The sequence below is a fragment of the Bos grunniens genome, chromosome 3 (genome assembly GCF_055505025.1).
Source record: "Bos grunniens cultivar Pamir isolate PY7600 chromosome 3, Bosgru_T2T1.0, whole genome shotgun sequence".
Classification (NCBI taxonomy): Eukaryota; Metazoa; Chordata; class Mammalia; order Artiodactyla; family Bovidae; genus Bos; species Bos grunniens.
In genome coordinates this window covers 118,893,110-118,919,752 of record NC_141167.1, presented here as the reverse complement: position 1 = coordinate 118,919,752, position 26,643 = coordinate 118,893,110, and the positions used below count along the sequence as shown (strand labels likewise).

The following is a 26,643-nucleotide window of genomic DNA, read 5'->3' as shown; positions in this document are numbered from 1 at the left end:
TTAGTAAAAGGGGAAAGGTCAGCACATTCAGTGTTTCAGAAAATCAAAATGTCATTGATATCACTTAGGTGATGCTCTTAGATTGTGGTCTTAGGTAGAGCCATTAATTTGAAACTGAGGTGTCTGAAGACTATATTTTTCATTCTTAATTTCAGGAGCAGATATTTTGGTTATTTTATGTTTCCCTCTCATAGCAGATAAACTACTTTTGATGTATTTTATTTAGCTCTTTGGCTATAGTAAGCTATCTCAAGTAATAAGGAATTTAAGGGTATATGTGATCAAGAACTCAGGAAAAGCTGAACTAACTGGTTACAGGAAGGCAAGAACTGTGTTAAAGCAATTCCTGCAGACAGAGCAAGCCCTGGGATAAGCCAGACATTGGGCTCACTATACGTTTATAGTACCTTTCCCTCTTCGGGTATGCAGTGCTTCCTAGGATTTAATTTTTGCATGCACCTAACTTTGGCTTGTATCCTGCAGTTCTTTCTATATAGTATTGCTCGTACATGGTCTCTAGGCCACCCATATCAGTTTTGCTTGAGATACTTGTTAAAATGAAGGGTTCTGAGTCTTTGTCGTCGTTCAGTTGCTCAGTTGTGTCCAACTCTTTGTACTCCATGGACTGCAGCACACCAGGCCTCCCTGTCCTTCACCATCTCCCAGAGCTTGCTCAAACTCATGTCCATTGAGTCCGTGATACCATCCAACCATGTACTCCTCTGTCGTCCCCTTCTCCTGCCTTCAATCTTTCCCAGAATCAGGGTCTTTTCCAATGAGTTGGCTCTTCACATCAGGTGAACAGAGTATTGAGTCTGAGTCTTACTCCTAGGTTTTACTGAATCAGGAGTTCTAATCCAGTGTCTAAGACTGTATTGTCCAATTATGCACCCTCTAGCTACCTTTGACGTTTAAATTTTAAATTAATTGAAATTAAATGAAGTTGAAATTTTAGGACCTCAATCACACTGGTCATATTTCATTGCTCAGTAGCTATATGTAGCTATATTGATAGCACAGATATAAGATACTTTTATAATTGTAGAAAGTTCTTGAGAATAGTATTGCTTAAGGAGTCAAGATTTTCCAAAGGAGGTGACATAAGAGCTGAGGCTTAAAAATTGAGTTATAGGCTAGCCAGGAAAGGATTTGATGGGATAGGATGAAATAGTCTAGGTAGAAGTAGGGTAGCCAGTCATTCCAATTTGTTTCACCCAAGGAGTTTCTTGGGATGTGAGATTTTCAGAGCTAAAACTGAAACAATCTAGGAAAGCTGGGACACTTGGTTACCCAAGGTCAAAGGAACTTTATGCACAAAGATGCTGAATCAAGAGAAAATCATCGTATATAAAGGAACTTTGGTGATGTAAGAACATAAACATTTATGGGAGTGGTCAGAAATGTGGCTTCAGAAGGAAACAAGAGCCAGATACAGGACTTGCAAGTGATATTGAAACATCATCTTGGGACTTCTCTGGTGGTCCAGTTCCTCTGGACCCTGCACTTCCACTGCAGGGGATAAGGGTTTGATCTCTGGTCAGGGAACTAAGATCCCACATACTGCATGACACAGCCCCCCCCCAAAAAAGAGAAAGAAATAAACATGATCTTATAGGGATAAAAAGCCAGGGAAGGATTTTAAGCTGGCGAGTATCATGATCTTGTTCAGTTTGCCTTTTCGGTAGATCTGATATGCGTTTATGTGGAACGTGAATTTGAGGAGACAAGTGTGAAGACAGTGAGGTCTGTTAGGAGGTTTGAAAGTAATATAGGTAAGAAATGTTGGAAACCCTAACTAAGGAAGTGATAGGAAGGAGGAGGGGAGGCGGTAGATTTCATAAGTATGAGGAATAATTAATAGAACTGGGTGTTTGATTGAAGATAGAGTAGGAAGTCAAGGATGTGCAGGTTTCTAGCACAGATGCTTTTCTATACCTTCCTTTTCATGTCTCAGTGGCAGTCCTTTTCCACTTCTACTTGTTCTTTGCCTGTTTAACTTCTAGTCATCTCTTACCCCAGTCCTCAAACCCCCAGTTTTAAAATGTCTTATTATATTGTAAGAGAGCTGCTCAATAGAAAAGGAGCTCTAGCCCTTGAGATACACCTTAGCTCCATCCCATTTTGTTCATTTTCTTCCATATATCTTCACCTTCAACTCTTTCCTGCTTGTATCCTTTCCTCCATGGAGAACAAACTGGGTAGGAACTGTTTAAGACAAAGAGTCATGTATTCATCTCACCCATGTGTTGTTTGAAAACTGCGGTCCAGTCTGCAGTCCCTGTAGGCCTGTTTTTCTTCCTTCCTTCCTTTCACCTGCCTGAACCTGCCAGCCCTCATACCACTTTAATATATTCCAATTGTATGTTTTTGTATTTTAGAGGGTTTTTTAATATTTTTATTTCATAATATTCTTGTGAGGGTATGAATTGGTGTGTGTTTTGATCATTCATTTACCCCTAGTACCCAGAAAAGTGCTTGGCATGTAGTAGGTAATCAGTAAGTATTTGTTGAGTGAATTAATCCTGGTGATAAAAATACATGATCAAAGAAAGCAGTAGCATGGTATATATAGAGATCATTGGATTAGAGGTTGGGAAACTTGGATTCTAGTCCTGGCTTTGCCATAAAATGCCTGTATGGGCTCTGAGAAGTCACTTCTCCTTTTCTGGACCTCAGTTTCTTCATCAGCACAGCAATAAAGTCCAATATGTTGATGGAAAACTCAGCAGTGGCCACAGGACTAGAAAAAGTCAGTTTTCATTCCAGTCCCAAAGAAGGGCAGTACTAAAGAATGTTCAAGCTACCGTGCAATTGCTCTCATTTCACATGCGAGGCAGATAATGCTCAAAATCCTTCAAGCTAGGTTTCAGCAGTACATGAACCGAGAACCTCTAGATGTACAAGCTGGATTTAGAAAAGGCAGAGGAACCAACGATCATATTGCCAACATCTGTTAGGTCATAGAAAAAGCAAGAGAATTCCAGAAAAACATCTACTTCTGCTTCATTGACTACATTAAAGACTTTTACTTTGTGGATCACAACAAACAGTGGAAAATTCTTCAAGAGACAGGAATACCAGACCACCATACCTGTCTCTTGAGAAACCTATATTCAGGACAAGAAGCAATAGTTAGAACTGGACATAGAACAACAGACTGGTTCAAAAGTGGGAAAGGAGCACCTCAAGACCGTATATTGTCACCCTGCTTATTTAACTTATATGCAGAGTACATCATGTGAAATGCCAGGCTAGATGACTCACAAGCTGGAATCAAAGATTGCTGGGAGAGATATCAACGACTTCAGATATGCAGATGATACTACCCAAATGGCAGGAAACAAAGAGGAACTAAAGAGCCTCTTGATGAAGGTGAAAGAGGGGAGTGAAAAAGCAGGATTAAAACTCAGTATTCAGAAAACTAAGATCATGGCATCTGGTCCCATCACTTTATGACAAATTGATGGGGAAACAATAGAAAGAGTGACAGATTTTCTTTTCTTGGGCTCCAAAATCACTGCAGATGGTGACTGCAGCCATGAAATTAAAAAAACACTTGCTTCTTGGAAGGAAAACTGTGACAAACCTAGGAAATATATTGAAAAGCAGAGACATCACTTTGCCGACAGAGGTCCGTATAGTCAAAGCTATGGTTTTTCCAGTGGTCATGCTTGGATATGAGAGTTGGACCATAAAGAAGGCTGAGAGTCGAAGCTTTAATGCTTTTGGATTGTGGTGGTTCTCGAGAGAAGACTCTTAAGAATCCCTTGGACAGCAAGGAGATCAAACCAGTCAATCCTAAGAGATATCAGCCCCGAACATTCATTAGAAAGACTGATGCTTAAGCAGAATCTCCAGTAGTTTGGCCACCTGATTCGAAGAGCTGACTCATTGGACAAGACCCTGATGTTGGGAAAGATTGAGGGCAAGAGGAGGAGGGGACGACAGAAAGATGAGATGCTTGGATGACATCACTAACTCAATGAACATGAATTTGAGCAAACTCCAGGTGGTAGTGGAGGACAGGGAAACCTGGTGTGCTGCAGTTCTGGGGTTGCAAAAAATGGTACACATCTTAGCAACTGAACAACAACATTGTTCATGGGATACAGTAGATAAGAGCATTAATGTGTAGCTGAAACTTCTTTAGCAGTTTAGATTTGGTGTATATAACAATTTTCTTGAAATATATGTCAAATTTCCTAGCTTTCCAAGTGACTTAAATACGAAAGTATGCTTATTTTTAGCTTCATTTGACTGTAAGATGAAACAAGCTGAACCTAACTTTATCTTAATTGGCTTTTAATTTTTAGATGCTATGCTCTCTTAAACTGAAAAAGTGGGAAAGAAATTTGAGATGGGTAATTAATATTTGAAATCTAAGTATAGTCATTATGATTATACCTCCCATTGATGTAATAATAATATTATATCTCAATGTACAGAGTTGAAACACTTAATACCAGAGGTAATTTTAAAAATTAAACTTTAAAGATTTTTATTTATTTAAATTGAACTATTTTAGTGCTCTCCTGCACTTGAATTTTCTGTTAGTACAAAGTATATGGTATTCCAAGTATTCAGCTTATCTTATTAAGTGATAACTGAGACAGAAACATTGTTGTAGTCACCAGTCAGTGACAGTTTAACATCTGCTTCCTGCTCAGCGCTGTGTATATTAACCAGTTCATTAATTCCTTGTAGAGCGGCAAGAAGAGAAACTGAAGAATAACAACAGAGATCTGTCAATGGTAAGAGTCCTAAATATAACTTCATGATAAACCGCATGTTTTTCAGCAAAAGACCATGATTTGCATCAAGTACATTGCACTTACCTTTTCAGAAATTTATAGTTATGCATGCTATAAATAATATAATGGGTGTTCCTAGACCAAATAGAAGTGAAAATGTGCTATAGGGCTGAAGCTTCATGTTGGTAATATGAATAGCTTCTTTTTTAAGGGTATCTTGAGGTCATTTTCACGCATTTTTTTTTTTTTTTAGCTTCTCCCTTAGGTTTTCAAATGAAGTCATTTATTTTCTTTTTCTTCCTTATGTTATTACTGAATCTTTGGCTTTTGGTGACCTGGTAATCCTATTGTAAGAGTTGGAACATCATAGATGGCCTTTATTCTTTAAGAGGCCTTTTGTTCTGAAGGTCAGGCATATCATAAAGTGTAAGGAAAAGTGATTTTATTAGCAATTTACTCATTATTTATAAAGAGTAGAGTTTGTTCAAGCATGTCTTTAGGTATGCGAATATATGCATAGGTAGGCATAGGTAGGCGAATTATATGGCTTGACTAATTTTTCTGCCTAATTTCTGTATATTCATCACAAGACACCTAAACTGTGCAACAGTTACCGTTTGCTTACCGAGAGACCTTTGCTATATTATTTTATCTTCTGTTTCTTAAAACTCTTTTTTTTTTTTTTAAATATTTATTTATTTATTCGTTTATTTGGCTGTCAGGTCTTAGTTTGCATCACATGGGATCTTTCATCGCAATTCACAGACTCTCTAGTTGCATACAGGCTTAGTTGCTCCATGGCATGTGGGTATCTTAATTCCCCACCCAGGGATTGAACTTGCATCCCCTGCATTGCAAGGTGGATTTTTAACTACTGGACCACCAGAGCAGTGCCTTGAAATTCTTTTTAAGAAAGTTTATAGTTTAGAAGTATATTTTTTTGAAAATAGCTTTTCTGTTGTCATAGTTACTCCACGTTCAAGAGACCAAATTTGAAAACTGCAGAAAGAAGAGAGAAAACTTTCTGATAAACTGTTAGTCATGTCTTTATGATCTTTTGTTTATTTATACTTTTATGGCACATGTAACTAAGAAAGTAGCTAGCCTCAAGAAACAAAATACCTTATATACTTGAACATGTAATCGTTTTTTCACTTGATCGAGAGGTAGAGGTTGGTAGTCCCGGCTGGTGTGGCAGCACAGTAGTGTCACTAAAGACTCCAGTTAGTCTTCCTTAGCTTATGGTGGTTTGGTTGTTTGATGTTGCTTTACTGTCAGGAATTACGTTTTTCATTCCGGACAAGAAGTATGGGCAGAAGGCTTAAAGGGATGCTAACCAAGTTAGCCCTTTTTAAAGTTCTGGTTAGTACTTGAACTTGTCACTTGTTGGCCAGAATTAGGTCATGTGGCCACTCCAGTACGCTTCATCAGAAGGTGACAAGGAGAAGGGGCCTTGGAGGTGGAGGGTGGGTTAGACAACAGACAGTTTTTTGCCAAGGAGCACCTTTTAAAAATGATATGACATCAAAATTTGGGGGGATATGCTGTAGTAGTGTTTTCCTTTAGTGTGAAGTGACAATTTGTTGATCTCCTTACAGGTTCGAATGAAATCCATGTTTGCAATTGGCTTTTGTTTTACTGCCTTAATGGGAATGTTTAATTCCATGTGAGTATCCTTTTCTATGGCTTTATCTAACTTGCTCTGTGTGGACAATTAACTTTTTTGTAATATTTTGATATTTCATATTTACAGAAAAGTTATAGGACTAGTATATCCATTAACCAGGTTCACAATTGTTAACATTTTTCCTCATTTGCTTTCTTTTTTTGTTTTTCTAGATCATAAATATTTGTGCTCATTCATATATTATTTGTATATTTTTCTGAATCTTGCAGAAGTTTGATGTGGATTTCATACCCCTTTATTCATAACTACTAAAAGTATGTGTTACCTAAGAACATGGACATTCTCTTGTCCTCAATCCAGTTGTCAAAATTCAGGCAAATTTAATTTTGTTAGAATACAGTTATATGGTAACTTTTTCACCCTCTTGATTTTGAGGATATCTTATGTATAAAGTGAAGACTAAGCTATTATGAGGCCTCTAAAAAGAGTTTAGTATGTCCCTTGGGTTTTTAAGTTCCTTACTAGCAAACTGCTTCCAAATGAAGGTAGTCAGTCATTCAGAGATATTTTGACTTTTAAAATAATCTTTACAACTGTAATCTTGTTTAACGATAAGGTAAGTTACTGTTTTCTAAACTAACATATAGCAGGCCTGAATGATTATGGGACTGATTTTGACAGAAGCTGGGAAAATAGCCAAAGATGACAAGCAGTCATTTATTACCTTTGAAAGCTCACCGGGGCTATCCCACACGTACTAGGATTGTCCTCTTACTCTTGCTTCTCTTCCCCCACTCCCTGCTTCATTTCTGTCTCTCCCTTCCCTTGTACTCATCCCCCCAACGCTAGTCTGTTCTCTTCACACCTGTTAAGTACCTACTTTGTGCCAGGAATTGTGCTAGGTATCAGAATATAACAAATAAGATGTGTTTCCTGCCCTCAATAGTATCAAAATTTTATGGAAAGGAAAGACCGATAAATCAATACATTAATGGATGTTACCAGACGTGTGTATATGAAGTATAGTAGGGGGAAAAGGGGGACTGGTTAGGTGAGAGACGAAAGGAAATGTCCAAAATTATTTCAATACAAAATTTCCACTTGTGATTTTGAAAAGGATCTTTGGAAGATTAAATAACTTGCCCATAGTTATGAAGTCTCATAATTTCTAACTTATGAGAAAGTTAGAAAGTCTCATAGTTTCTAACTTAATAGAAATTAGAAGTCTCATAATTTCTAACTTATAGAAATATAAATCTCATAATTATAGAAGTCTCATAATTTCTAATTTAAAACTCTAATCTCAGTATTCTTTTTCACTGCTATGCTTTCTCTTCTTTCTTGGATATATTTCACCATGGATTACCAGTCAAACCAAACACTGAAAGATTTTATAGTAAACTAGCAAGCTTAAGGTTATGACCAACCTAGACAGCATGTTAAAAAACAGAGACATTACTTTACCAACAAAGGTCTGTCTAGTCAAGGCTATGGTTTTTCCAGTGGTCATGTGTGGATGTGAGAGTTGGACTATAAAGAAGGCTGAGCACAGAAGAATTGATGCTTTTGAACTGTGGTGTTGGAGAAGACTCTTGAGAGTCCCTTGGACTGCAAGGAGATCCAACCAGTCCATCCTAAAGGAGATGAGTCCTGGATGTTCATTGGAAGGACTGATGTTGAAGCTGAAACTTCAGTACTTTGGCCACCTGATGCGAAGAGCTGACTCACTTGCAAAGACCCTGATGCTGGGAAAGATTGAAGGTGGGAGGAGAAGGGGACGACAGAGGATGAGATGGTTGGATGGCATCACCGACTCAATGGACATGGGTTTGGTTGGACTCTGGAGTTGGTGATGGACAGGGAGGCCTGGCGTTCTGTGGTTCATGGGGTCGCAAAGAGTCGGACACGACACTGAGTGACTGAACTGAACTGAACTGAGGAAGCTTAACTAGTAAGTTAACTAGTAAACTGTGTGGATCACAACAAACTGGAAAATTCTTAAAGAGATAGGAATATCAGACCATCTTACCTGACTCCTGAGAAGCCTGTATGCAGGTCAAGAAGCAACAGTTAGAACCAGACATGGAACAATGGACTGGTTCAAAATTGGGAAAGGAGTATATCAAGGCTGTATATTGTCACCCTGCTTATTTAACTTATATGCAGAGTACATCATGCAAAATGCTGGATGATTCACAAGCTAGAATGAAGATTGCTGGGAGAAATATCAATAACTTCAGATATGCAGATGAAACCACCCTTACGACAGAAAGTAGGGACTAAAGAGCCTCTTGATGAAGGTAAAAGGGGAGAGTGAAAAAGCTGACTTAGAAGTCAACATTCAGAAAGCTAATATCATGGCATCTGGTCTCATCACTTCATGGCAAATAGATGGGGAAACAATGGAAACAGTGACAGCTTTTATTTTCTTGGGCTCCAAAATTACTTCTGATAGTGAATACAGACATGAAATTAAAAGATGCTTCCTCTTAGGAAGAAAAGACAAACCTCGACAATATATTAAAACTCAGAAACATTACTTTGCCAATAAAGTTCTATAGAGTCAAAGCTATGGTTTTTCCAGTGGTCATGTATGGATGTGGGAGTTGAACCATAAAGGTGGCTGAGTGCAAGAAGAATTGATACTTTTGAAATGTGGTGTTGGAGAAGACTTGAGAATGAGTCCCTTGTACTTCAAGGAGATCAAACCAGTCAATCCTAAAAGAAATCAGTACTGAATATTCTTTGGAATCACATGAATATAATGCTATATTATAATCATGTAATTCCCTTTCTTAATGTTATTTGTGAACATATTGTGGTGTGAAAGGCTGATCTATGGAAGGGACATCTGCTTCAAATATATATATATATATATATTTAATATTTATGTGTTTGGCTGTGTTGGGTCTTAGTTGCAGCGTATGGGATCTTCACTGTGTCGTGTGGGATGTTCTGTTACAGCACATGGACTCTTTAGTTGTGGCACACATGGGCTCAGCATTTGGGATGCACAGACTTAGTTGCCCTTTGGCATATGGGATCTTAGTTCTCCCCACCAGGGATTGAACCCATGTGCCCTGCATTTCACAGGGGATTCTTTTTTTGTTTGTTTCTTTGTTTTAAAATTTTTACAATGTTGTATTGGTTTCTAACATACAACAATGAGTGAACTGAAGTCATATCTGACTCTTTGCGACCCCATGGACTGTAGCCTACCAGGCTCCTCCGTCTATGAGATTTTCCAGGCAAGAATACTGGAGTGAGTTGCCATTTCCTTCTCCAGGAGATCTTCCCAACCCAGGGATTGAACCCTGGTCTCCCGCATTTGAGAGAATGCGGGACAATGATGAGAATCAGCCATAATTGGACACATATTGCCTTCCTCTTAAGCCTCCCTACCCTCCCCCAGTCCCAGCCCTCTACGTCATCATAGAGCTCCAGGCTGGGCTTCCTGTGTTATACAGCAGCTTCTTACCAGCCATCCACTTTACACGTGATAGTGTATATATGTCGGTGTTACTTGTCTCCATTCGTCTCACTCTCTCCCTCCTGCACTGTGTCCACAAGTCCATTGTCTGCATCTCTGTCTCCATTCCATCCCGGCAAAGAAGTTAATCAATACTATTGTTCTAGATTCCATGTATATCTGTTAATGTGTGATATTAGTTTTTCTCTTTCTGACTTCTGTCACTCTGTGTAACAGACTCTTAGGTTCATCCACCTCACTAGAACTGACTCAAATTCGTTCTTTTTTATGGCTGAGTAATATTCCATTGTATATATGTACCAAATCTTCTTTATACATTCATATATCAGTAGACATCTAGGTTATTTCTATGTCCTGGCAATAATATTGTAAATAGTGCTGCAGTAAACATTAGGGTACATGTGTCTTTTAGAATTGTGGTTTTCTCAGGGTATATGCCCAGTAGTGGGATTGCACGGTCATATGGTAGTTCTGTTTTTAGTTTTTTAAGGAACCTTGTACTGTTCTCCATAATGAGTGTATCAGTTTACATTCCCGCCAACAGTGCAGGAGGGTTCCCTTTTCCCCATGTCCTCTTCAACATTTATTCTTTGTAGATTTTTTGATGATGGCCATTCTGCCTGGTGTGAGGTGATACCACATTGTAGTTTTGGTTTGTATTTCTCAAATAGTTACTGATATCGAGCATCCTTTCATGTGTTTGTTGCTATGTGTTTGTCTTTTTTGGAGAAGTGTCTGTTTAGGTCTTCTGCCCACTTTTTGATTGGGCTATTTGTTTTCTTGATATTGAGCTGTATGAGCTGCTTATATATTCTGGAGATTAATCTTTGTCAGTTGCTTTATTTGCAGTTATTTTTGAGGGTTGTCTTTTAATCTTGTTTATTGTTTCCTTTACTGTGCAGAAGCTTTTAAGTTTCATTAGGTCCCACTTGTTTATTTTTATTTTTATTTCCATTACTAGGAGACGGATCAAAGGGGATCTTCCTGTGATTTATGTCAGAGTGTATTGCCTACATTTTCTTCTAAGAATTTTATAGTTTCTGGACTTACATTTAAGTTTTTAATCCATTTTGACTTTATTTATGTGTATGGTGTTAGGAAGTGTTCTAGTTTCATTCTTTTACATGTAGCTGTCCATTTTCCCCTTATTGAAGAGGCTGTCTTTTATCCATTATATTTTCTTGCCTCTTTTGTCAAAGATAAGGTGCCCAGAGGGGCGTGGGTTTGTCTCTGGGCTTTCTGTCTTGTTCCATTGGTCTGTATATCCGTTTTTGTGCCAGTACCATACTGTCTAGATGACTATAGCTTTGTAGTAAAGTCTCAAGTCAGGAAAGTTGATTCCTCCAGCTCCATTTTTCATTCTCAAGATTTCTTTGACTATTCAGGATCTTTTGTGTTTCCATATATCAGCAGTGGCCACAGATTGGAAAAGGTCAGTTTTCATTCCAATCCCAAAGAAGAGCAGTACCCAAGAATGTTACAACTGCTGCACATTTGCACTCATTTCACCTGCTAGCAAGGTAATGATCAGAATGCTTGAAGGATTTTGAAGGCTTCAACAGTACATAAACTGAGAACTTCCACATGTACAAGCTGGATTTAGAAAAGCCAGAGGAACCAGAGATCAAATTGCCAACATCCATTGAATCATAGAAAAAGCAAGAGAATTCCAGAAAAACATCTACTTCTGCTTCATTGACTACGTTAAAGACTTACTTTGTGGATCATGACAAACTGTGGAAAATTCTCAAAGAGATAGGAATACCAGACCACCTTACCTGCTTCCTGAGAAACCTATGTGCAGGACAAGAAGCAACAATTAGAACTGAACATGGAGCAACCGACTGGTTCCAAATTGGGAAAGGAGTATGTCAAGGCTGTATATTGTCACCCTGTTTATTTAACTTATATGCAGAGTACATCATGTGAAATGCCAGCTAGATAACTCACAAGCTGGAATCAAGATTGCTGGAAGAAATAGCAACAACCTGAGATATGCAGATGATGCTACCCAAATGGCAAAAAGCAAAGAGTAACTAACCAAAGAGCCCCTTGATGAAGGTGAAAGAAGAGAGTGAAAAGGCAGGGTTAAAACTCAGCATTCATAAAACTAAGATCACAGCATCTGGTCCTATCACTTCATGGGAAATAGATGGGGGAAAGTGGAAACAGTGAGAGACTTTATTTTCTTGGGCTCCAAAATCACTGTGGCTGGTGACTACAGCCATGAAATTAAAAAATGTTTTCTCCTTGGAAGTAAAGCTATAGTAAACCTAGACAGCATATTAGAAGGCAGAGACATCACTTTGCCAACAAAGGTCCATATAGTCAAAGCTATGGTTTTTCCAGTAGTCATGTACGGATGTGAGAGTTGGACTGTATAGAAGGCTGAACGTGGAAGAATTGATGCTTTTGAACTGTTGTGCTGGAGAAGACTCTTGAGACTCCCTTAGACATCAAGGAGATCAAACCACTCAATCCTAAAGTAAATCAACCCTGAACATTCGTTAGAAAGACTGATGCTGAAGCTGAAGCTGAAGCTCCAATAGTTTGGCCACCTGATGGGAAGAGCTGACTCAATGGAAAAGACCCCGATGCTGAGGAAGATTGAAGGCAGGAGGAGAAGGGGACGACAGAGGATGAGATGGTTGGATGGCATCACTGACTTGATGGACATGCGTTTGGGTGGACTCCAGGAGTTGGTGATGGACAGGGAGGCATGGTGTGCTGTGGTTCATGGGGTTGCAAAGAGTCGGACATGACTGAGCAACTGAACTGAACTGAACTGATGCTCCAAACAATGAGAGTTTTACTTCGTTTCCTATCTGTATTCCTTTTATTTATTTTTCTTCTCTGATTGCCATGGTTAGGACTTCCAGAACTATGCTGACAAATAGTGATGAGAGAGGGCACCCTTTTTCCTGATCTTAGAAGAAATGCTTTCAGATTTTCACCATTGGGAATAATGTTTGCTGTATGGTTGTCATATATGGCCTTTATTATTTTGAGATAGAGTCCTTCTAGGCCTAATCTAAAGAGATTTTTTTTTTAATCATAAATGGGTGTTTAATTTTGTTGAAAGCTTTCTCTGCATCTGTTGAGATGATCGTATGGTTTTTATCTTTCAGTTTGTTAATGTGGTGTATCACATTGATTGATTTGCATATATTGAAGAATCCTTGCATACCTGGGGTAAACCCCACTTGATCCTGGTATATGATCCTTTTAATCTGTTGTTGGATTCTGTTTGCTAGAATTTTGTTGAAGATTTTTGCATCTATGTTCATATTGCCTGTTGTTTTCTTTTTTGGTGGTATCTTTGTCTTGTTTTAGTATCAGGGTGATGGTGGCCTCATAGAATGAATTTGGGAGTTTTCCTTCCTCTGCAGTTTTCCGGAAGAGTTTGAGCAAGATAGATGTTAGCTCTTCTCTAAATGTTTGGTAGAATTCACCTGTGAAGCCATTTGGCTCTGGGCTTTTGTTTGTTGGAAGATTTTTTATCACGGTTTCAATTTCAGTGCTTGTAATTGGTCATTTATGATTTCTGTTTCTTCTGAGTTCAGTTTTGGAAGGTTGTACTTTTCTAAGAACTTGTCCATTTCTTCCAGGTTGTCTGTTTTATTGGCATATAGTTCCTCTTAGTAGCCTCTTATGATCCTTTGTATTTCTGCATTGTCTGTTGTAACATCTTCTTTTTCATTTCTAATTTTATTGACTTAAGTCTTCTCCCTTTTCTTCTTGATGAGTCTGGCTAGTGGCTTGTCCATTTTGTTTATTTTCTCAAAGTTATTTTAGTTTTATTGATCTTTGCTATTTTCTTCATTTTTTCCCATTTATTTCTGCTCTGATATTTATGATTTTTTTCCTTCTACTATCTTTGGGGGTTTTTTGTCCTTCTTTTTCTAGTTACTTTAGGTGTAAGATCAGGTTGTTGATTTGATATTTTTCTCCTTTCTTGAGGTAGGTTTGTATTACTATAAACTTCCCTCTTAAAACTGCTTTTGCTGTATCCTCTAGGTTGGTAAAGAATCCTCTTGTAATGCAGGAGACGCTGGTTTGATTCCTGGGTCAGCAAGATCCACTGGAGAAGGGATAGGCCACCCACTCCAGTATCGTTGGGCTTCCCTTGTGGCTCAACTGGTAAAAAATGTGCCTGCAATGTGAGAGATCTGGGTTCGATCCCTGGGTTGGGAAAATCCTCAGGAGAAGAGAAAGGCCACCGACTCCAGTATTCTAGCCTAGAGAATTCCGTGGACTGTATTGTCCATGGGATCAAAGAGTCGGACACAACTGAGCAACTTTCACTAGGTTTTGGATTGTCATATTTTCATTGTCATTTGTTTCTAGGTATTTTATAAATTTTCTTTTAGTGTCTTCAGTGACCTCTTGGTTATTTGAGAAGTGTGTTGTTTAGCCTCCTTGTATTTGTGGGTTTTTTTACAGGTTTTTTTCCCTGTAATTGATATCTAGTCTCATAGCATTGTGGTCAGAAAAGATACTTGATAGGATTTCAGTTTTCTTAAATTTACCAAGGCTTGATTTGTGACCCAAGCTGTGCTCTGTCCTGGAGAATGTTCTTTGTTCAGTTGAGAAAAAAAGTGGATTCTGCTGTTTTGGGATGAAGTGTCCTAAAGATATCAATTAGGGCCATCTGGTATAATGTGTACTTTAAGGCTTTTGTTATTAATTTTCTGTGTAGATGATCTGTCCTTTGGTGTAAGTGGGGTGTTAAAATCCCCAACTATTATTGTTTTACTCTCAATTTCCCCTTTTATGGTTGTTAGCATTTGCCTTTTGTATTGAGGTGCTCCTATATTATATGCATAAATATTTATAATTGTTGTATCTTCTTGGATTTATCACTTCAAAGTGGATTCTTAACCATTGGACCATCAGGGAAGTCCCTCCAATGTATTTTTCTCCTAATGTCATATTTTTCCTCCAAAATGGAATCTCTTAGTGCATTTTTTCTCTTATTATTGAATAGGTTCTTACTGGAAGAATTCCAGTAGAGTATAATTGTGTAACATATAAAGTAAAAATCACTCTGCCTTCGTGAAATGTCCTTTCCAGGCTTGTATTTTTTCAGTATATATACAAACATTTAGATATTTGTATGTATTAATTTTTATAACCCAAAATGGCTGTTTTGTAGTCTGCTATAGTTACCTGTGGTAATTGTTAATTTTTATTAATTTTTTAAAACGTGTATTTGTTTGGCCATGTCAGGCGTCAGCTGTAGTATGTCGGACTCTCACTGCGTCACGCGGACTCTCTCACTATGGTGCGCGGACTCTCTAGTTGTGGTGTGCAGGCTCCAGAGCACGTGGGCTCAGTAGTTGTGGGGCATGTGCTTAGTTGCTCTGTGGGATCTTAGCTCTTAACCAGGGATCTGAACACTCATCCCCTGCCTTGCACTGCAGATTCTTAACCACTAGACCACCAGGGAAGTCCCCCTACGGTTGTCTTTCAAAATACAGTACATGTGAACTTTGCATATCATTTTTATTGCCTGTAAGTATTCCATTGAATGGATGTACCCTTACCTATATAATCTTCTATAAATCTTCACACAGAATTTTCACAGGTAGTATATACACCGGTATGCTTATACTTATTTTTTCCCCATGTATATCCTACAAATATTGCTTGGGTAAAGTTTTGATAGAAATTTTCTCCAGAATGTTGCTTTTTGTTTGGCTATGCTTTGTGGTGTTGGGGAATCTCAGTTCCCCAACCAGAAATTGAACCTGGACCCATGGCAGTGAAAGCATAGAGCCCTAACCACTGGACCACCAGGAAATTCCCCTAGAAAAGTTTTTATTAATTTATGTTTTTAGATTACTGTCCTCTGGGCTTGTGAATGGTTCTTTCTGTATATATTTGTCATCACTAGAAATTATGTATCTGTTTAGTATTTGTAAATCTAATAGTTGAAAAATAATATGTTTTTTTAATTTGCAATTTCTGGTGATGTTTAGCATCTTTTCATTTATTTATTATGCTTTTACTATTTCTAAATTTCTAGTTCATGTTCTTCCCCTTATTTTCTTTTTATAAGAAGTCTTTACATATTAAGACTCTTCTTTACATATTAAACTCTCCTTTTGAAGATACATGGAAAATATTTATTTTTATGTCACTTTTCCGTTGTATAAATAGTACCTTTCTTATACCCGATTATATAGTTTTTTCTTTTTTATATTTAAATAAATTTTGTTTCATCTGTAATTTATTTTGGTGTTTAGTTTCCAACTTTACCAAGCTCTTTGCTGTTGTCAGTACTAGGCAGGGAGTAAATAATTTGTTTTCCCTGATGATTTGAAATGACTAGTTTATATCACGTAGCTTCTAAAGCTTATGCTGTAGATCTTAACCAGGAATGTACATCAGAACCAAAGAATTTTGGTTCCAAAATTCTAAAACAAGGATTTTCTTAGGCTAGTGAGACACAAATACTTCTAAAAAATTCACACAATATAGAATAATATAGAATAAAAAGTGAAAGTAAACCCAAATGAGTTGAAAACTTATGTCCACCCAGAAACTTTGATACAGCTTTATTGATAATTGTCATAACTTGGAAGCAATCAGTTTATAAATGGATAAACTGTGGGAATATCCATACAATAGAATATTATTCATTGCTAAAGAGAAATAGGCTATTGGCCATGTGAAGACATGAAGAACCTTAAGTGCATACTATTAAGTGAAATAAATCAATCTGAAAAGGCTACATACTATATGATTGCAACTACATGACATTATAGAAAAGACAAAACTATGGAGATAGTAGTAAAACGATCAGTGGTTGCCAGGAATCAGGTATGAGGGAGGGAATAAGCAGAGCACAGAGGATTTTTTTTTAGTGTAAAACTATTCTGTGTGATACTTAATGGTGATACATTTTGCTATACATTTATTAAAACCCAAGAATGGTTCTTGCCTGGTCATTCAGTGACTAAGACTCCACACTCCCAGTGCAGGGGGCCTGGTTCAGTCGCTGGTCAGGGAACTAGATCCTGCATGCCACCAGTAAAGATTCTTCATGCCACAGTGAAGACCCAGAACAGCCAAATAAGTAAATAAGTGCTAAAAAAAGAAAGAAACAAGAGTGAGCCCTAATGTAAACTATGGAGTTTGGGTAATAGTAAAGTACCATCGTAACTTATCAGTTGGCAGTTATGAATAATGCTTCCTTTTTCCAGCTTTATTGAGATATATAATTGACATATAATATAGAATACTACGTACGTTTAAGATGTATAGAGTGATAGTTTGATACATACATTGGTGCATATATTGCAAAATGATTACCAAATAAGATCAGTTAACAAATCCTTCACATAAATATCAGTTTGTTGTGGTGGTGGTAAGACTAATTAAGATTTACTCTCTTAGCAAATTTCAAGTATATAATACAATAATATTAAATATAATTACTATTCTGTACATATATATTTCTCATGTCTAGGATTGTGAGCACCTAGAAGTTAAAGGCTGTAACTATTTTTATAGGCCCTCATGTGAAATTAAAAATCTAATGCATATTTTGGGACTTCCCCAGTATAAGACTTTGTTTTTCAGTGCAGGGGTTGTGAGTTCGATCCCTGGTTGGGAAACTAAGAGCCCACATGCCTTGCAGCCAAAAAAACCCAAAACATAAACAATATTGTAACAAACTCAGTAAAAACTTTAAAAATGGTCCACATCAAAAAAAGTCTTAAAGGTCTAGTACATATTTTGATTGTACTGAACAATCACTGTTCTTTCGCATAATTTCTCTTAGTTTCACCTTGATCATCTGTTTATTGTAGAATAGAATATATTACCTGTAATACCCATTTTCATCTTAAAATGTGTTGATAAGAAAAAAGCCTCAGCTTAGACTGTATGGGAAGGACTTGAGCTCCTAGATTGCAAGAGAAGCAATAGGAGGCACTGTATTTAATTATTATCAATTATTTATTTCTATTTAATTTCTCTTCTGGATTATTTCCATACAGTCAAAACATTATAATCTTAGAGAAACGATCTTTAAAGTCATTTAACACATTACTTCTATGTCAGTACAGAAATCCCTCCAATAATACCTCTAGCAGATACTTTTCCATCCTCTTTTTAATTATTTTCAACAGTGAGGAGCTTGATGGTTTCTAACATAATATAGTTTATCAGTAGTATGTAGGGTTTGAAAATGGTTCTTTTTATTGGGCCAAAATACACCTTCTTATTCTGTTCATAAGTAGTGGTCCTTCCCTTTGGAATTGCAGAGAGTAAGTACACTTGGAGAGATAATCAACCTATTATAAGCCATGTCTCTCTCTGTACTTTTTCTTTCTCTCCCCAACTCTTTTCATTATTAGGCTAGACACCAATTCACTTAGCTATTCCTGTAGCAAGCTTCCAATCTCCTGAAAAACTTAATTTGAAGGGTTTTTTTTTTTTTTAATTCATTTTATTCATTTTTGTGGCTGGTCTAAAGTCTCATACTGTTTCTCTCACCTCCCATCCTCTGGCAACCACCAATCTATTTCTCTAAGAGTTAAGCTTTTTTTAGATTCCACATATAAGTGATGTCATACAGTATTTGTCTTTCTCTGTCAGACGTGTACACAGTATATATATACATGTATAGATGTGTGTGTGTGTGTGTGTGTGTGTGTGTATATATATATACATTTCCTTTATCCATTCATCTGTTGGTGGCACTTAGGTAGTTTCCATATCTTGGTTATTATGAATACTACTGCAGTGACATGGGAGTACAGATCTCTTTGAGATAGTAGTTTATTTCAATTTCTTTGGCTAAATAGCTGTAAATGGGATTTCTGAATCATATGGTAGTTCTGTTTTTAATTTTTTGAGGAACATTCATGGTGTTTTTCATAGTGGCTGTACCAATTTACATTCCCACAAACAGTGCCCAGCATTTGTTATCTCTTGTCCTTTTGGTAATAGTCATTCTAACAAGTGAGAGATGAAATCGCGTGGCTTTAGTTTGCATTTCCCTGATGGTTAGTCGTATTGATCATCTTTTCATGTACTTCTTAGCCATTTGTATGTCTTTTTCAGAAAAATGCCTATTCAGATCCTCTGCCCTCATTTTAATTGGACTATTTGGAAGAGTTTTGCTACTGTACAGATCCTTATATAATTTGGATATTAACTCTTTAACAGATATATGGTTTACAGATATTTTCTCTTATTCCATGGTTTGCATTTTCATTTTGTTGTTTCATTTGCTGAGCAGAAGCTTTTTTGTTTGATGTGGTCACATTTGTTGAGTTTTGTTGCTTGTGCTTTTGGTGTCATACCCAAAAAATCTTTGCCAAGAGCTGTGTCAAGGAGCTTTTTCCCAATGTTTCCTTCTAGAAAGTTTCATGGTTTCATATCTCATGTTTAAATTCTTAATCCATTTTGAGCTAATTTTTGTGGGTGGTTTTTGATAGGGGTCTGGTGTTATTCTTTTGTGTGTGAATATCCAGTTTACCCAGCATCATCTACTGAAGAGACTATTCTTCTCTCCTTGAGAATTCTTTGCTCCCTTGTCAAATACTAGTTGACAGGGTTTATTTCTGGGCTCTTCATTCTGTTCCAGTGGTCCACATGTCTGTCTTTATACCAGTGTCATATTTGTTTGGTGACTGCACATTTGAAATCGAAGTTTGATGCCTCCAGCTTTCTCAAGACTGCTTTGCCTATTCAAGCTCTTTTGTGATTCCCTATGGGTTTTAGTATTAATTTTTCTATTTTTGTAAAAAGTAGAATTTTGATAAGAGATTATATTGGATCTAGGGATACTTTGGATAGTATGGACATGTTTTTTCTTTTTAATATTTATTTATTTATTTATTCTGCTGGTTGGATCTTTGTTGGGGTGCTCAGGCTAAGTAGTTGTAGTGCACAGGCTTAGTTCCCCTGTAACACATGGGCTCTTAGTTCCCCAACCAGGGGTCAAACCCATAGCCCTCACATTGAAAGGCAGATTCTTAATCACTGGACTACCAGGGGAGTCCCAGTATGGACATTTTAACAATATTATATCTTCCAATCTGTGAACATGGATATCTTTCCATATATTTGTGTCATCTTCAGTTTATCAGTGTCTTACAGTTTTTAGCGTATCTTTCACTTCCTTGATTAACTTTGATTAAATAAGTTAATTACATTAATAATGCTGTTGTAAATGGGATTTTGTGTGTGTGTGTAGGGCTTCCCTGATAGCTCAGTTGGTAAAGAATCCACCTGCAATGCAGGAGACCCCAGTTTGATTCTTGGATCTGGAAGATCCTCTGCAGAAGTGATAGGCTACTCACTCTAGTATCCTTGGGCTTCCCTTGTGGCTCAGCTGGTAAAGAATCCACCTGCAATGCGGAAGACCTGGGTTTGATCCCTGGGTTGGGAAGATCCCTTGGAGAAGGGAATGGCTACCCACTCCAGTATTCTGGCATGGAGAATTCCATGGTCTGTATAGTCCATGGGGTCGCAAAGAGTTGGACACGACTGAGCAACTTTCACTTCACATAGACGTGCAATTGATTTTTTTAGGTTGATTTCTGTCTTGAAACTACTGAATTCATTTATTAGTTGTAAAAGGTTTTCATTTTGGTTACAATTTCAAATTAAAAATAACAAGAAATAAAATGACTATAGAAGGTGAATTTGGGTGTGCATATGTTAGCAATAAGAAGGATAAACATTTTTGTCTATATTTATTTCAGCCCTGCTTCTTACAGTTAACTCTATAGAAAAATAGTAGAGTGTCATATGTAGAACCAGGTAGAACCAGCATACTGTAAACAGCATATATATAACAAGGAAATATCGCAACAACTATATGTCATACTTCTTATGAGTAAATGGGAATATCTCCTCCTGGAAAAGTTATTTCTTTTGTTTTGCTTTTATGAGTTTAGTAGACAAGAATGATTACTTCTTATGGATCTTTCAATATTTTTTGTCATATCCAAGTAACAGCACTTTATGGTTGAGCCCTTTCCCTATGTAAATATATACTAGGAAGGCAGTTCAAAGTAGTAAGTGTATAATCATATATATTTATAGAATGTGTCTATTTCATTCTGTTCTATTTTCTGTGGAGTTCAGCTATGTATGAAGCTCGCAATATTTATATTTTATAATATACATTTATAAATATATAATATTTATAAATATATAGAAATAAAATATTATATATTTATAAAGCTCCATATCTCTGGCGCCTCAAAACTCACAAGTTTATATGGATGGATATTTAGGAATTTTTTTTCTCCAAAGGAAATGATAGTAATGCTACCTCTCTTTTCCCCCTCCCTCTATAGAAACATTCTAAATACCAAGCATTTTTTTTTTTTTAAGGGAATGTTCTTGGACTTCCCTGGTGGTATGGTGTATAAGAACCTGCCTGTCAGTGCAGGGGACACAGGTTGGATCCCTGGTCTGGGAAGATTCCACATACCGCAGAGCAACGGTACCCATACACCACAACTACTGAACCTGCATTCTAGAGCCCATGCTTCACAACTGCTGAGCCAGCTGCTGCAGTTACTGAAGTCTGCGTCCAGCTCTGTGCTCCGCAGCAAGAGCAGTCACCGCAATGAGAAGCCCATGTGTCACACCAGAGACTAGCCTCTGCTCACCACAGCTAGAGGAAGTTCACAGGCAGCAATGAAGACCTAGCACAACCAAAGATGAATAAGATAAATACATATTTTCTACAAGCAAATGTTCTAGACATTTTAACTGGAAGTAGAGACTTTATTTGGATAATTTAACTGATGGCAGTCATATACTTTTCTAATACTGTGAAGTATCACTATCCTTAATCACATTAATTTTATAATTCTCTTTGTCTGATTATACAACTTATTGAAAAGTATAAAAAAAGCTCATATCCCCAGCACCTCAAAATAAACAGTGATATGTACTTCTAGCTTTTTTATAAGCTTTTCCTCTTTTCAAAACATCTTTCTTTTCTGTTTTAGAAAAAATAAAAGGAATTAATTTCAAATATTAGAAGTATGTTAAAAGTTATAGAACAGTGTTTTGGACTCTGTGGGCGAGGGAGAGGGTGGGATGATTTGGGAGAATGGCATTGAAACAGGTATAATATCATATAAGAAATGAATCGCCAGTCCAGGTTCGATGCAGGATACAGGATCCTTGGGGCTGGTGCACTGGGATGATCCAGATGGATGGTATGGGGAGGGAGGTGGGAGGGGGGTTCAGGATGGGGAGCATGTGTACACCTGTGGAGGATTCATGTTGATGTATGGCAAAACCAATACAATATTGTTAAGTAATTAACCTCCAATTAAAATAAATAAATTTAAATTTAAAAAAATAAAGTTTTATTAAAACAAAAAAGTTATCTCAGAATATTATGTATACTATTTTTCATTCACCACTGTGTACATTCCATGAATTTCATGTTTAAGGTGTATACTGGGAATCTTTGACTCTTAGAAAAGAGGATTCTTAAAATCTTATTGATCTCATGGTTTAGAACAGTGCTTCTCAAAAGTATGGTTTGGGGAATGCTGGCAGTTTCAGACTTTTAGGAGGTCCTTGAGGTAAAAATTATTGTAATAATTCTAAGATTTTTTTCCTTGCCTTCTTCACTTTCATTCTCTCATGAATGTATGGTGGAATTTTCCAAAGGCTTCATAGGGTGTATAATATTGTAACAGCCCAAGTAATGAAGCAGCTATGACATTGAGGGGGAGGAAGGAAGAAGCCTTTCTTCTTGGTGAATTCTTTTTTTGTATGGAAAATAACGTTATTTTCCATAAAAATACTTGTGTTAACATATACTGAGTATTACTGTCTTTTAAATGATTTGACAAGTATTTTAAAATTTCTCAGTTTTAATTTATTAAATAGTAATATTGATAATAGATGAAACCTCTAAATAAAACCTTTTTGGAGTCCTCAATACTTTTTCAGCATGTTAAATATCCTGATATTGAAAAAACTAAGAATCTCTAGTTTAGAAAAAGATTAATGGGAAAAAAATCTCCTTATATCCTTATACTACAGATATATTTTTAGAATATCACCATTTCTTGGTTTTTTAGAGATCAAGAGACTTAAAGTTCTGTTTCTGTCCCAGATTCTCTCCGGAACTAAGTTTGTCAGCCTTCTGAAAATAACAGTCCTCTGTTCTTTCCTCTTTAGATTTGATGGCAGAGTGGTGGCAAAGCTGCCTTTCACCCCCCTGTCCTACATCCAGGGACTGTCTCACCGAAATCTGCTCGGGGATGACACCACAGACTGTTCCTTCATCTTCCTGTATATTCTCTGTACCATGTCAATTCGACAGGTGAGTGCCCACATCATCTGTTGCATATGTACATCCTTTCTTGCTCTCACACCCTAAATTAATGCCTATTTCTGTAATACTGGAAGTGTCTACCTGTTGCTACTGAGATCTTTCAGTTGCTTGTTTCAGAATTCCAGCATATCATCTGAAACTGTTTTAAATGTATATAGTTTAGATCCCCGATCCTTAGGGATGGAAAGTGGTCATAAAGTCAAACGTGGTTTTCATCTCATTTTGAAGAGCGCTCTCAAGTCTCTTCTTTATGGCGGCTATCTAAGGGTAGAAAAGTAAAGAGTGGACTTTGCCTTCCCACTATCATTACTTCTTTATTATTCACCAGTGCCTTTTGGCTCTTCAGGAACACAAGTAAACAATAATTTGGTGACTTTAAGTTAGTCACAGTTGAGGTAAAGTCTGCATTGTAGAGTTTACATTCAGGCAACACGATGATCAGATATTCATAGTGAAAAAGAGTGAGAACTAAGTCAGATAGTATTGTGAGAGCCTGGAAGAGAGACTTAGCATTCAGTTAGTGGCAGACTATTCAGGCAGCAAGGTTGAAACAATAAAGTGGTTTTTGAGATGGGACTTTAAAAAATAAGAGAGGTTAAAGTCTCTTGCTCTAGAACTCTTCATATTTCAGGGCATTATTCAGTATTTGAACATACTGTCATTCAGTAGGCATTATATTGGGGAGGTTGGCACATGCAAGTATGAACATGATTATTTCAATGTTTGTTGCATAAATGATCCAGAGTTGTTTTTCTTCTTCCTCTGAATATTGTCTGCAGCAGCAGGTTTTTGATTGGTCTGACGTGTGAATCAGTAGGAAATGGAATTCTAATTAGAAGTTCACAAAGATCTTCATGATCTTAGCACTTAATGCTCTCCCTACCTCATCTCTCACCTCATCCAGCACTCCAGCCATTCTGACGTATCTGGCAGTTTTCATTCTCCACTCACCCAGACTTGCTTTTTGTGAATACTCTTTCTTCTATTTGGATGTTTCCCACCTTCTTCTTTTGCATGTTAAATGCAACCAAGTATTCAGGCTTCTTGGAATCATTTTCTGATACTTACTGCTTCTGAAGGATAGATGTGAGGGGGACATGACCACATGCAGAAATAACAGAAAACTATTAGAGTAGTCTAGTAAAAAATCACTTTGTTCTAAATTATTACAGTGCTGAAATGATTGAAGAGGGGACAAAGTTGAGAAATAGAGGTAAGCTAGCAGAACTTAATGATTGATTCAATGTGAGAAAGAAGAAACTAAGGTGACTTCAGCATTATGGCTTTGGTGACCAAATGGAGGATGCGAAAAGAAGAAAGAGAAGTAGGTTGGTAGGAAGATGCTGTTCGAGTTGTCTGTGGGGCAGTTAAGTGAGTGTGTCCAGCAGGAAGCTGTATTCTTGTGGTGGTCTTCAGTCAGTCTGTCGTGTCTGACTCTTTGTGACCCCATGGACTGCAAGCACAGTGGGCTCCTCTGTCCTTCACTATCTCCCAGACTTGCTCAAACGCATGTCCATTGAGTCGGTAATGCCATCCAACCACCTCATCCTGTGTCGCTCCCTTCTCTTCCTGCCCACAGTCTTTCCCAGCATCTTTAGCATTTTGGCTTATCCAAGGTAAAACCCAAGACAGTGACAACATGATTCTTTTTGTTGGTTTAATAGAGGTCATTGATAACTAGAATACTGCTCTTAAACGTGATTAAGAATGAGATATTAAAATTATAACTAGAGACAAAATATTAATGTGAAGTCAAGTGGGCCTTACGAAGCATCACTACGAACAAAGCTAGTGGAGGTGATGGAATTCCAGTTGAGCTATTTCAAATCCTGAAAGATGATGCTGTGAAAGTGATGCACTCAATATGCCAGCAAATTTGGAAAACTCAGCTGTAGCCACAGGATTGTAAAAGGTCAGTTTTCATTCCAATCCCAAAGAAAGGCAATGCCAAAGAATGCTCAAACTACTGCACAATTGGACTCATCTCACACACTAGTAAAGTAATGCTCAAAATTCTCCAAGCCAGGCTTCAGCAATACATGAACCGTGAACTTCCAGATGTTCAAGCTGGTTTTAGAAAAGGCAAAGGAAGCCGAGATCAAATTGCCAACATCCGCTGGATCATTGAAAAAGCAAGAGAGTTCCAGAAAATCATTTATTTCTGCTTTATTGACTATGCCAAAGCCTTTGACTGTGTGGATCACAATAAACTGGAAAATTCTGAAAGAGATGGGAATATCAGACCATCTGACCTGCCTCTTGAGAAATCTGTATGCAGGTCAGGAAGCAACAGTTAGAACTGGACGTGGAACAACAGACTGGTTCCAAATAGGGAAAGGAGTACGTCAAGGCTGTATATTGTCACCCTGCTTATTTAACTTCTATGCAGAGTACATCATGAGAAACGCTGGGCTGGAAGAAGCACAAGCGGGAATCAAGATTGCTGGGAGAAATATCAGTAACCTCAGATATGCAGATGACACCACCCTTATGGCAGAAAGTGAAGAGGAACTAAAAAGCCTCTTGATTAAAGTGAAACAAGAGAGTGAAAAAGTTGGCTTAAAGCTCAACATTCAGAAAACGAAGGTCATGGCATCTGGTCCCATCATTTCATGGGAAATAGATGGGGAAACAGTGGAAACAGTGTCAGACTTTATTTTTGGGGGGCTCCAAAATCACTGCAGATGGTGACTGCAGCCATGAAATTAAAAGACGCTTACTCTTTGAAAGAAAAGTTGTGACGAACCTAGATAGCATATTGAAAAGCAGAGACATTACTTTGCCAACAAAGATCCATTTAGTCAAGGCTATGGTTTTTCCAATGGTCATGTATGGATGTGAAATTTGGACTGTGAAGAAAGCTGAGCACCGAAGAATTGATGCTTTTGAACTGTGGTGTTGGAGAAGACTCTTGAGAGTCCCTTGGACTGCAAGGAGATCCAACCAGTCCATTCTAAAGGAGATCAGCCCTGGGTGTTCTTTGGAAGGAATGACGCTAAAGCTGAAACTCCAGTACTTTGGCCACCTCATGCGAAGAGTTGACTCATTGGAAAAGACTTTGATGCTGGGAGGGATTGGGGGCAGGAGGAAAAGGGGATGACTGAGAATGAGATGGCTGGATGGCATCACCAACTCTATGGACGTGAGTCTGAGTGAACTCCAGGAGTTGGTGATGGACAGGGCGACCTGGTGTGCTGTGATTCATGTGGTCGCAAAGAGTCGGACACGACTGAGCGACTGAACTGAACATGAATCTGCCACGGGTGTACATGTGTTCCCCATCCTGAACCCTCCTCCCACCTCCCTCCCCGTACCATCCCTCTGGGTCATCCCAGTGCACCAGCCCCAACCATCCTGTATCCTACATCAAACCTGGACTGTGCTGGGGTTTTGTTGCCGTGTGGGCCTCTATGTAATTGCAGCAAGCAGGGGCTACTCT

General features: G+C 37.7%; 1 protein-coding gene across 2 annotated transcripts in view; it reads left to right on the top strand.

The window, feature by feature from the left end:
- TMCO1 (transmembrane and coiled-coil domains 1) overlaps positions 1-26,643 on the top strand; it is a 55,808-nt gene that overhangs the window by 12,769 nt on the left and 16,396 nt on the right. Inside the window, exons 4-6 of one of the 2 annotated variants that reach the window (XM_086393857.1) lie at positions 4,705-4,751; positions 6,350-6,417; positions 23,048-23,192. In XM_086393857.1, coding sequence (XP_086249983.1) covers positions 4,705-4,751; positions 6,350-6,417; positions 23,048-23,192 — 260 coding nt within the window. Of the gene's footprint in view, positions 1-4,704; positions 4,752-6,349; positions 6,418-21,229; positions 22,238-23,047; positions 23,193-26,643 lie in introns of those variants that run through there. The other variant, XM_086393858.1, reaches the window with a different exon arrangement.